The following is a 12,486-nucleotide window of genomic DNA, read 5'->3' as shown; positions in this document are numbered from 1 at the left end:
CTTTTCATGATATACTAGGCCTATTTAAACATTTTACTAGTCCAAGACAGTCAATTGTGTCAAACAGTTCTTACTGTAGATCTTGGTTAAGGTTCTATTCCTTTCATTTTATCCCTGTGACAGAATTAATTTAAGACAAAAAAAGTTCATTTAATTAAAAAAGTTTATTCATGTTTTTCCCAAACACAATTGCATGGCATTTTAGTACCAAGAATCCATGATGCGCCTCATGCTCATGAACTTCATGTTGGGGTATCCCATGTTCCTCCAGCTTCTGTACTCTCCGGGAGGGAAGTACCACATCCTGCCTCTGAAGTGGGGCTGCTCGTACATGAGCCAGTGGCCGTCCATCACGTGGCAGGACATGCAGTTGTTCATGCGGTAGCGGTCCATGATGGAGTTACAGTCATCCATACACTCGTGCATCTGGCCACCGAAGTTCTCCCTCTCGTAGATCCTCATCCTGTAGTTCTCTCTGTGGTTTCCTCTGTACTGTAAAGACAATGTAGACATAGTCAGCATGACAGAAGTTTTGTACAGATGTGACGGAGGTCATCTTGCACCTGTTCGTCCCCTTCGGGGATCGAACCAGCGACCTCGTCAACTACAACGCTCTGGCAATGGGAAGCACAGTACGGTACAGCTGGACTAAAGGACCAGTCCCCCAGCCCAACGGCATCAACACTGCATGAGGGTTTGGGAGGGAGGTTTACTAACGTTCCACGCTAATTCTGCTAGTTAGCCTCCGTTACACTCTCCCCCTTAAAGCTCACTCCCATTCTGGGTCTAACTGCACCACTGTGACAATGGTCATCTAGCACCTGTTCGTCCCCCTCAGGGATCGAACCTGTGACCTTGTCAACTACAACGCTCCAGCAATGGGAAGCACAGTACGGTAGCGCTGGACTAAAGGACCAGTCCCCCAGTCCAACGGCATCGAAACTGTATGAGGCTTTGGGAGGGAGGTTTACTAACGCTCCACGCCAACTCTGCTAGTAGTTAGCCTCCGTTACACAGAATCTCTGTAATACCAAAAGTGATGTCTATAGAGCCAGTATATATGCATATAGACCAGTGATTCTCAAAGTGTGGTCCGGGGACCACTAGTGGTCCGCGACAGAGCTCAGGTGGTCCGCGAGGGGATTTCTGCTTTTCCAAGATAAGCTAGCAGTAGGCTATATTTGTAACTTTTTCATGTTTTCAACACAATAATACAGGCTTATAATGTGAATAAAAAGTAAGTGATCTGCAAAAAAAAATAGCAGTGTCAAATTAGCATCCATCAACTGCCAATTCAGTTGGCAGGTGGTCCCCGATATTTTTTTGGGGGGACAAAGTGGTCCTCGGTGTGAAAAAGTTTGAGAAACACTGATGTATAGTGTTTTCGTCCTTGTCTATTTACCATGGGGATGAAGCGGCAAGACCTGATGGAGTTGCTCCAGCCCCACATGCTCATGTAGTCGGGGTACTCGCCCCTCCTCATGAAGTACTGGTTGCCCATGTAGTTGGGCTGGTCGTACATCATCCAGCAGCCACTGTGCACCCTGAAGGAGCCGCAGCGGCTGAGGTAGGAGGAGAAGTCAGCATTGTCTCCATTGCAGTCCCAGGAACGGCCCCCAAAGTTCCTCTCCTCGTAGAAGGTCACCTACAGGTAATAACAGATACATTAATTTAAAGACCTGTTAAATTCATCATTAACTGACAGATGCAACTGTTTGTTATGTTATGCTTTATTGCTTCATGCTTTTTGGTTGTCAGTATATGCTCAATCTTGTTGTGTTTAATTCGGTTTAAGATGTTATGTAGCTGTGGTTGTCTAGTTTCTTGTCTCTTGTGTTTTTCTTGTAATGTAACTTTTTAATCCGCCTTCTTGGCCAGGACTCCCTGGAAGAAGAGCTAGTCTAACTCAGTGGGACTTTCCTGGTTAAATAAATACAGGTAATATTTCTGTTATTATTCAGACCAGAGCAGTTGGCGATGAATTGCCCTCATCTACATCCTTATGACTTTTGCAATGTTGACACTGATGTTTAACAATTGACCAAGAAATTAAAACTTGTCAAGTTATTGAATAAAGCAGTGTATAGCACACTACACAAGACTAGCATAAATAAACCATTTACCTGTCATTTCTTTGAAGCAGTACGAATAATTTGATAATACAGAGAAATGGAAGTAGTCTTACCACTGGACACCTTAGTCGGCATAAACTTGTTGCTTTTGCAAAGCAATTGTTTATCCTCAAAATTGTCGTTGAAAATATTGTACCTTCAAGTATAATTTGGTTTTACAAAATATCTGTCTCGTAACCATTTTGGAACCAAACTTAGTACTGTAGTTTTGTACCAGGTATTGTATTGGTCTCCAAATGATTAACTATTTATTCATTTATTTTCCCAAAAAAGGTACCGGTAAGCACCTGCTTACTTAGGTACACAGTGATACTTTAATTTCTCTGAGTGTAGTTAATCTAAAATAGATATTTAATCTTCTGATTTTACATGTATCATTTGTGTTAAGATCACTTACAAAATACTAAAGCTGATTTCCTGATGCTGTTGCCACAGCAAACATTTACTTCCAAGCAAAAATAGATAGTAAATAGAAAATGAAGGTCACTGTCATCTTGACTAGAAGACACAGTATCTTACCTTGCTCATGCCCATCATGTTGGCTGATTGACTAACGCACACCTGGTTTGCCAGTAACCTCACCCCTCACCTGTGGCTGCTTTTATACCGGGGGCTGGTTCCCACCATTTGTTGTCGGCTGCCTTTGTTTCAAAGTCCTGAGTCATCAGCCCATGGCATGTTGTACTAGGCCGGAGGCCGGGGTTTCAAAGCAGTCAAAGGAGGTGACTTTGTGGTGAATACTACAGGCAGCAAAAGTGGCTTTTTTGGGCACACATTGTGTGGCTATACAGTGTAGATGTATTGGGATATTTACATGTAGGCCTATTGGCTGTTTGATGTAAACACAGTAATCAGTGGTGTAGTCTACGTAGAACACAGGTATACGGAGTATACCCACTTCTAAATTTTAGGGGCTTCAGTATACTCACTTAAAATTGATTGATCCATTGTTTAGAGTAGCATAAATATACAGTATACAGTACACCCACTTAAAAAATGCTCGAATATACAGTATACCCACTTCAAAAAAAGTAGACTACACCGCTGTGTATTGAAATATTTACATGTAGGCCCCTATTGGCTGTTTGATGTCTCTGATGTAAGGAGGACATCATGTACAAATCATGTTCATTCACTCACTTTATTTGTCCACTACCATTTACTGAAGTTAGACATTGTAAATATGCAACATTGGACGAATGTGTAATCTAATGAATATATATACAGTAGATGCAAGGTGTGCTCATTAGGTAAGAAGACTAAAATAAATTCACAACACTGTAATTGAATTGACATTACTACCAACGCATGTTCAGTAAATATTCAGGAAAACAGATAAATGTAATTTATATGGCAATATGATGAGAAAACAATATATTTTTTGATGCTGACAAGAGTAAGAATTTTGTTTAATTATTTCTCTCTCTCTCTCTCTCTCTCTCTCTCTGGGGTATTCCTTAGTTTCTGGCCACTAAGAAGTTAGGTGGATTACTCTAAGATATTTTCTGATGCAGTGTGTATGCTTTTTATTTAGGGGCCAAGCAGCGAAGCTGGCGAAGGCCCCTATAGAGTTAGTAGGTTTTCTTCATTAGGGGCCAAGCAGCGAAGCTGGCGAAGGCCCCTATAGTGTTAACTGGTATTTAGGGGCCAAGCAGCGAAGCTGGCGAAGGCCCCTATAGAGTTAGTAGGTTTTCTTCATTAGGGGCCAAGCAGCGAAGCTGGCGAAGGCCCCTATAGAGTTAGCTGGTTTTCTTCCTATTATTATTATTCTTCAGTCACCATTCTTCTCCGACTGTAAGTCTATGGCAGCCTATAGAGCCGTACGTAGGAAAATGCTGAAAATTGGCACACATATTCGAGCCCAGGTCAGCATTACCCACAGCAATTTATAGGTCCCCAGCCCCAACGCTCTAGCGCCACCAGCAGGTCAAAGTTGCAGGTACATTTCTGCTTGTAACTTTTGAACCGCTGGGCCAATTTTCATAAACTTGGTATCCCTGGAATCCTTGGGCCAAGACGAATCCAACGCACCCTATGACGTCATTTTCCGCCAGGATAGTTTTCCCGCCATTTTGAATTTTGTGAAATTCAATAAAAATGCTACTTCTCCCACAATTTTTGACCAATTCACCCGAAACTCGGTATATGGTATCTGTGGACTGAGCTACACATGGGGTCTCAAGGAATAGTGGATATCTTTTATCGTTTAGCTGTGACAGCCAATCAAAATTGTCTTAAAAGTGGCAAAACAGGAAGTGAGGTCATATCTCAGCAACCGTTTGTCGAATTAGGCTGGGATTTTGTACACACATAGTAGTCCATCCCAGGACCTACCACAACAAAAATCATATCCCCAGCTCAAACTCTGTAGCGCCACCAGCAGGTCAAAATTTTAGCTACATTTTTGCCTGTAGCTTTTGAACTGTACTCCCAATTTTCAAAATATTGGTACACAGGTCATCCTCACACCATGTTGCACCCAGGTATGGATTTTCGTAACGATTGAAAAAACTATCAGCTCACAGCAGCCATTCAAAATTGTGGAAAGAATGGTGTAATGTAATGATGTATTGACGTTATCAGTATATTACGCGGTGACGCACTTCCGGTCACCGGTTGAACAGTTGGTCAAGTCAATGAAGACACGCTTCACGCGAGCTCTGTATTGTACTTCCAAGCTATAATAAATATCCACGACAAGAGACACATATTGTGTGCGTATCGTGACATGGTGTCAGAAGTGACAAACTGAACGCCGACAGTACGAAGATGGCCAAGTTTGGACCGCCAGAACAGTTTGACTTTACCCGGCCAGCGGAATGGCCAACGTGGAGGCGCCGATTCGACAGGTTTCGCGCAGCTTCCAAGCTCAACAAAGAGAGCGGTGAGGTACAAGTCAACTCTCTTCTGTACTCGATGGGGAAAGAAGCTGAGGCAATTTATGAATCGTTTGTGTATACGGAGGACGACGAAAGTGATAACCCTGAACTTGACTATGAGATAGTTAGAGCTAGGTTTGACGATCACTTCGTGCCTAAACGCAACGTGATTCATGACCGAGCATGCTTCCACAAGCGCGTGCAGAAGGCGGGAGAAACTGTGGAATCTTTTGTGAGGAGCCTTTACGAGCTCGCTCAATACTGCGAATTCGGCATAACTAAAGATGAGCAAATTAGAGACCGGATTGTCATTGGCATTCTAGATACCGAGGTCTCACAAAAGTTGCAGCTCGAGGGGGATCTTACGCTGGAGAGGGCTATCCAGCTAGCCCGACAGAGCGAGCAGATCAAGAAGCAGAGTGTGGAGCGTGCAGAGTGCTCGGTGAATGCTGTGGGACAAAGGGGACAGGCAGGCTGGAAGCGCGGCAAAGGCATGCGGCAGCGAGACGGACGAAATAGTTCGAAGCAAGACGAGTCCAGCAAACAAAATGGATGCCCACGGTGTGGCAGAACACACACACGCGAGGAGCGTTGCCCTGCACGCGACAAGAAATGTCGGCGATGCGGTAAGCTGGGACACTTTGAACTGTTGTGCAAAAGCAAAATGACTAAACAATTAATGGCTGTTACACACCAATATGATGATGATGATAATGATCAAGCTTTCTTTATCGGAGCTGTGACAAATCAGGCCCATAGAGTAGTTGAACAGCCAGATTTGAGTGACGATTGGCATGTCACACTGCCCATCAACAAGAGTCTAGTGGACTTTAAGATTGACACGGGGGCAGACATTACTGTCATGACTGAGAAAACATACAGCAAACTGCCAAACAAGCCCCAATTAGCTAAAACCACAGTCAGTGCCACAAGCCCAGGAGGGGAAGTGGTGTGCATAGGCAAATTCCTGGCCACCTGCCTGCACAAGGGCCAAAAGTATGCCTTCTGGATAACTGTGATTAAAGGACAATTTGCACAGAATCTTCTGGGGGGAGGAGTAGCCAAATCCATGGGCCTCGTGAAAAGGCTGAATGCAGTCAGCACTGAGTCGGACGACCTATTCGGGGAAATAGGACTGTTACAGTGTGACCCCGTCAAAATTGTGCTAAAAGCAGACGCAGAGCCCTACGTCACCACAACGCCGCGCCGAGTGCCGTTTCCCCTCCTGCCCAAGGTCGAAAAAGAGCTAGGGCGCATGTTAGAGTTGGGCATAATCAAGCACGTCACGGGCCCGACTGACTGGTGTGCGCCCATGGTGCCTGCTGAGAAAAAGAATAAAGACCAGGTCAGAGTGTGTGTGGATCTCAAAAGGCTGAACAAGGCTGTCAAGCGAGAACTGTACGTGTTACCCACACTGGAGGACATTGCTCCCAAGCTAGCCGGGGCAAAAGTGTTCTCCACACTAGATGCCTCTAGTGGCTTCTGGCAAATTCCCCTAGACCCCGACAGTCAGAAACTGACTACCTTTATTACGCCCATGGGCAGGTTTTGCTTTAAACGACTCCCATTCGGGATTTCGTCAGCGCCTGAAATTTTTCAAAGACTCATGACCGACCTGCTCAGCGGCCACGAGGGAGTCGTGGTCGTGATGGACGACATACTCGTCTACGGTGCGGACGAGGAGGAACACAGCAGGCGGCTGAATGCAGTCCTCCAGACCATAAGGCGGTCTGGACTGAAACTGAACAAAGCAAAGTGCCACTTCAGCAAGTCGGAGATCGACTACTTCGGACACATAATCAGCGCAGAGGGCATGAAACCAGACAAAAGCAAGGTGAGCGCAATCACTGACATGCCCAGCCCAAACGACGTGGGACAACTGCGCCAGGTCCTAGGCATGATCAACTACCTGGGGAGGTTCTTGCCAGGCCTCTCAACCGTGCTACACCCGGTCACTGACCTGCTCAAGAAGGACAGTGCGTGGGCATGGGGTGACCTCCAAGAGAGAGCGCTGCAGAAAGCCAAAGAGATGCTCTCATCAGCCCCAGCACTGGCCTACTACGACCCCAACCGCCGCACCGTCGTGAGCGCCGACGCCAGCAGCTACGGCTTGGGCGCCACTCTACTTCAGGAGCACAGTGGTGAGTTGAGACCTGTTGCATTCTGCTCACGCACACTCACAGAGGCAGAGAAACGTTACTCCCAAATAGAAAAGGAGTGCTTGGCAGCGGTGTGGTCGTGTGAACGATTTGTACGTTATGTACAGGGGCTAGACAGCTTTTGCCTCCAGACAGACCACAAGCCGCTAGTCCCATTGATAAACGCATGTGACCTGGACAAGGCGCCAGTGCGGTGCCAGAGACTGTTAATGCGCATGATGCGGTTCAATGTTACAGCTGTGCATGTTCCAGGAAAGCAGCTGATCGTGGCAGATGCGCTGTCCAGGAGCCCTCTGACTCGGGCCGAGTCAGAGACAGAGCGCCATGTCAAGGCGTACGTTGACGCAGCGTTGACAAACAAACCCATGTCAGCAGAGAGGATGGAGGAGATAAGAGGAGCAACGCAGACCGACCCAGACCTTCAGGCAGTCATCTCCAGGGTGTGGAACGGCTGGCGTAAGACACACAACTTTCCCTCCTTCTCAGCATTCTATCCTGCCAGACACCACCTCTCTGAAGCGAGGGGGTTAGTCCTGTACGACGACAGAATTGTGATTCCACAAGCACTGAGAACAGACATTATGAAAAAGATTCACGCCGGTCACCAAGGACTGACAAGGTGCCGCGAGAGAGCCCGGCTCTCCGTCTGGTGGCCCGGCATCGGAAGCGACATCAAAGCAACGGTGTCAAAGTGCAAGTTCTGCATAGAAAATAAGCCGAAGCAGAGGCATGAGCCTCTCATCACAACGGCCCTACCAGAGGGGCCTTGGCAGAGGATCGCTGCTGACTTATGCGAGCTGGAAGGGAAACAGTATCTGGTAGTCGTGGACTACTATTCCAGGTATGTCGAAATGGCACACTTACCTTCTACATCAAGCCAGCAGGTCATTACGCGCCTCAAAGCCATCTTCAGCAGGTGGGGCATACCGCTGGAATTAGTCAGCGACAACGCACTGCAGTTCACTTCAGCAGAATTCACTGACTTTTGCAAAGACTACGGGTTCACACACGTGACCTCGAGCCCTCACTACCCCCAGGCCAACGGGGCAGCCGAGAGAGCAGTTCAGACTGCTAAAAGACTGCTGAAACAACCCGACCCGTATCTTGCCCTGATGAGCTACCTGGCCACGCCCATTGCAGCAACAGGGGCCAGTCCAGCTCAACTTATGCTGGGACGTCAAATTCGCACCACAGTCCCCACATTGGAGCAAAACTTACAAAAGACTCCAATAAGCCCTGAACAAGTGAGAGTAAACGACTCTAAAGCCAAAAGAGCCTACGAGTACTTCTACAACCGCAGACACGCCACCCTCCGTCTCCCAGAGCTGCCAACAGGACAGGCAGTCCGTGTCAAGCTGGACACAGACAAGGGGTGGAGGACCCCTGCGCAGGTGGTGGCGAGAGCGGAACAACCCAGATCCTACATGGTCAAGATGGACAACGGCACAGTGTTGCGGCGCAACAGGAGACACCTCCAGGCGGTTCCTGAGATCACCGGGCCTGCTGAGATCACAGAGCCTCCAGAACCACAGCTACAGCCCGGGACCAGCCCAGCACGACCCGCCAGCAGTCCAGTTCCTGTGATGGTCACCAGGGGCCAAAGAGCATCGCCGGGGCCATCTGCACCAGAGACTACACAGAGTACACCGGCACGGCCTACTCTGTCTGGTGGCACAGCCAGACTGACCTCCAGGGGCCGTGAAATCCGGACACCTCTCCGGTTCAGACTCAATGATTGATTATTGACTGCTTCATTGCTAATGCCTAACCATTTTTTTTGTACAGGTTTCGTTAAGTTGAAGGAAAAAAAAACCCTGAAAGGACTGGAAAAAAAAAAAAAAAAACCCCAAGGCAAATCACCGCAAGAAAAAAAAAAAAGGGGGAGAAAAGAGATGAGAAGTTCCTGCGTTAATGTTGCAATGCACTTATTGTATTATGTTATGCAAGGTTTATGTGCTTAAAAATACTACAGTACAGTAGTATGTAATATGGATGATTGTTGATGCACTTAAGGCATTGTTTATGTCGGTTACAAGTACTACAGTACAGTAGTACGAAAGTTGAGGGGTTCTGGAAAAAAAGGAAGAAAGGAAGAAAAATGCACTTGGTAAAAATGGATTTAATTTTTAATAAGGCTTAAGTTGCTTACCTGAACCTGCTATTACAGTAAGTCCTGTTTATTTGAATGTGCTTGGGATTATCTGGATGGACTCGGTACAGGTAAAGGTTACCTTTTGTTTATTGTCTTAAAAGGGGGAGATGTAATGTAATGATGTATTGACGTATCAGTATATTACGCGGTGACGCACTTCCGGTCACCAGTTGAATAGTTGGACAAGTTAATGAAGACACGCTTCACGCGAGCTCTGTATTGTACTTCCAAGCTATAATAAATATCCACGACAAGAGACACATATTGTGTGCGTATCGTGACAAATGGAGGGATTTTTTCTCATCTCTCTGTCTCCTCTGCTCCCCTTGCGCACGTTCACTGACACCATTCTCGGCAGGGGGTCAAGCCCCACTGCCCCTGCACCCCACCGCCCACCCCCTCCTCACACACACACAGACAGACAGAGGGAGAGGGAGAGGGAGAGGGAGGGAGGAGAGGGAGAGGGAGAGGGAGAGGGACAGAGAGGGAAGAAGGGAGGGAGGGAGGGAGAGGGAGGGGGGAGAGGAAAGAATTTTGAACACCTCTTGTCGTTTGCCGGTGACAGCCAATCAAAATTGTCATAAAGGTGGCAAAACAGGAAGTGAGGTCATATCTCAGCAACCGTTAGTCAATTTCTGTTAGGATTTTTTGCACACATTCTAGTCCATCCCATGACCTCCCACAAAAAAATCCAGACCCCAAGCTCTCTAGCGCCACCAACAGGTAACAGGAAGTGAGCTCATATCTTGGCAGCTCTTCAACGGATTCAAACTAAACTTGGGCTGGATCTCAAATGGTGCACTTGTGCACTTCGCGCACTATGTTTCAGTGCGTAACTAATACGGCATGCACACTGAAACATGAACACTAAAGTGCACAAGTGCACCATTTGAGATTCAGCCTTGGTTTACGTGATCACACTCTCGTCCAAGGAATGCACACCAACATTGGCGAGATTTGGACCAAAGGGGGCGCTGCAGTTCCTTCTGTTGCCGTGGCGGCTCTGGCAAGTTTACTGCTTGGCCCCGCATTGCTGCTTGCAGCTATATTTGTTATTATTATTATCTAGTCACCATTCTTCTCCGACTGTAAGTCTATGGCAGCCCATAGAACCATAGGCAGGAAAATGCTGTAAATTGGCACACACATTTGAGGCAGCCTCAGCATTACCCACAGTGATTTATAGGTCCCCAGCCCCAACACTCTAGCGCCACCAGCAGGTCAAAGTTGCAGGTACATTTCTGCTTGTAACTTTTGAACCGCTGGGCCAATTTTCATAAACTTGGTATCCCTGGAATCCTTGGGCCAAGACGAATCCAACGCACCCTGTGACGTCATTTTCCGCCAGGATAGTTTTCCCGCTATTTTGAATTTTTTGAAATTCAATAAAAATGCTATTTCTCCCACAATTTTCGAACAATTCACCCAAAACTCGGTATATAGTATCTCTGGACTGAGCTACACATGGGGTCTTCAGGAATATTGGATATCTTTTATCGTTTAGCCGTGAGAGCCAATCAAAATTGTCGTAAACGTGGCAAAACAGGAAGTGAGGTCATATCTCAGCAACCATTTGTCTAATTGGGCAGGGATTTTGTACACACATAGTAGTCCATCCCATGACCTACCACAAAAAAAAAATCAGATCCCCAGCTCAAACTCTGTAGCGCCACCAGCAGGTACATATTTTAGCTGCATTTTTGCCTGTAGCTTTTGAACCGTACTCCCAATTTTCAAAATATTGGTACACAGGTCATCTTCACACTATGCTGCACCCAGGTATGGATTTTCGTAACGATTGAAAAAACTATCAGCTCACAGCAGCCATTCAAAATTGTGGAAAGAATGGAAGGATTTTTTCTCATCTCTCTGTCCCCTCTGCTCCCCTTGCGCACGTTCACTGACACCATTCTCGGCAGGGGGTCGGGACACACAAGAGACGAGAGCTTATGTGTGTGCGTAGTTCTGCTATTGCTTTAAAGTGTCAACCAAAGCCCCACTGCCCCAGCCCCTGCACCCCCCCCCCTCACACACACACAGACAGACAGAGGGAGAGGGAGAGGGAGGGGGGAGAGGGAGAGGGACAGAGAGGGAAGAAGGGAGGGAGGGAGTGGGAGGGGGGAGAGGAAAGAATTTTGAACACCTCTTGTCGTTTGCCAGTGACAGCCAATCAAAATTGTCATAAAGGTGGCAAAACAGGAAGTGAGGTCATATCTCAGCAACCGTTAGTCAATTTCTGTTAGGATTTTTTGCACACATTCTAGTCCATCCCACGACCTCCCCCAGACCCCAAGCTCTCTAGCGCCACCAACAGGTAACAGGAAGTGAGCTCATATCTCGGCAGCTCTTCAACGGATTCAAACTAAACTTGGTTTACGTGATCACACTCTCGTCCAAGGAATGCACACCAACATTGGCGAGATTTGGACCAAAGGGGGCGCTCCAGTTCCTTCTGTTGCCGTGGCGACTCTGGCAAGTTTACTGCTTGGCCCCGCATTGCTGCTTGCAGCTATATTTATTATTATGTCACCTCTTTCCTCTCCTTAGCAAGTCTATGGCAGCCCATAGAACCGTAGGTAGGAAAATGCTGTAAATTGGCACACACATTCGGGGCAGACTCAGTATCACCCACAGCGATTTATAGGTCCCAAGCCCCAACACTATAGCGCCACCAGCAGGTCAAAGTTGCAGGTACATTTCTGCTTGTAACTTTTGAACCGCTGGACCAATTTTCAAAAACTTGGTATCCCTGGAATCCTTGAGCCAAGACGAATCCAACACACACTATGACGTCATTTTCCGCCTGGATAGTTTTCCCGCCATTTTGAATTTTGCGAAATTCAATAAAAATGCTACTCCTCCCACAATTTTTGACCAATTCACCCGAAACTCGGTATATAGTATCTCTGGACTGAGCTTAATACGGGGTCTACATGAATATTCGATACCTTTAATCGTTTAGCCGTGACAGCCAATCAAAATTGTCGTAAAAGTGGTGAAACAGGAAGTGAGGTCATATCTCAGCAACCGTTTGTCAAACTAGGCTGGGATTTTGTACACACATAGTGGTCCACCCCAAGACCTACCACAAAGAAAATCAGATCCCCAGCTCAAACTCTGTAGCGCCACCAGCAGGTCAAAATTTTAGCTACATTTTTACCTGT

General features: G+C 46.8%; 1 protein-coding gene across 1 annotated transcript; it reads right to left on the bottom strand.

Annotated features, from left to right (window-relative positions):
- Positions 1–201: 201 nt before the first annotated feature.
- Positions 202–2,692, bottom strand: LOC134444270 (gamma-crystallin M2-like). The gene is made up of 3 exons (XM_063193627.1): positions 2,652–2,692; positions 1,403–1,645; positions 202–492 (listed from the first exon to the last, which is right to left on the bottom strand). Exons 1-3 carry the CDS (start codon positions 2,667–2,669, stop codon positions 202–204), a joined length of 552 nt encoding a protein of 183 aa, XP_063049697.1. The 5' UTR covers positions 2,670–2,692.
- Between the last annotated feature and the right edge of the window lie 9,794 nt (positions 2,693–12,486).

This window comes from Engraulis encrasicolus, unplaced genomic scaffold (assembly GCF_034702125.1).
Source record: "Engraulis encrasicolus isolate BLACKSEA-1 unplaced genomic scaffold, IST_EnEncr_1.0 scaffold_48_np1212, whole genome shotgun sequence".
NCBI lineage: Eukaryota > Metazoa > Chordata > Actinopteri > Clupeiformes > Engraulidae > Engraulis > Engraulis encrasicolus.
This window is presented reverse-complemented; position numbering and strand designations above follow the sequence as displayed.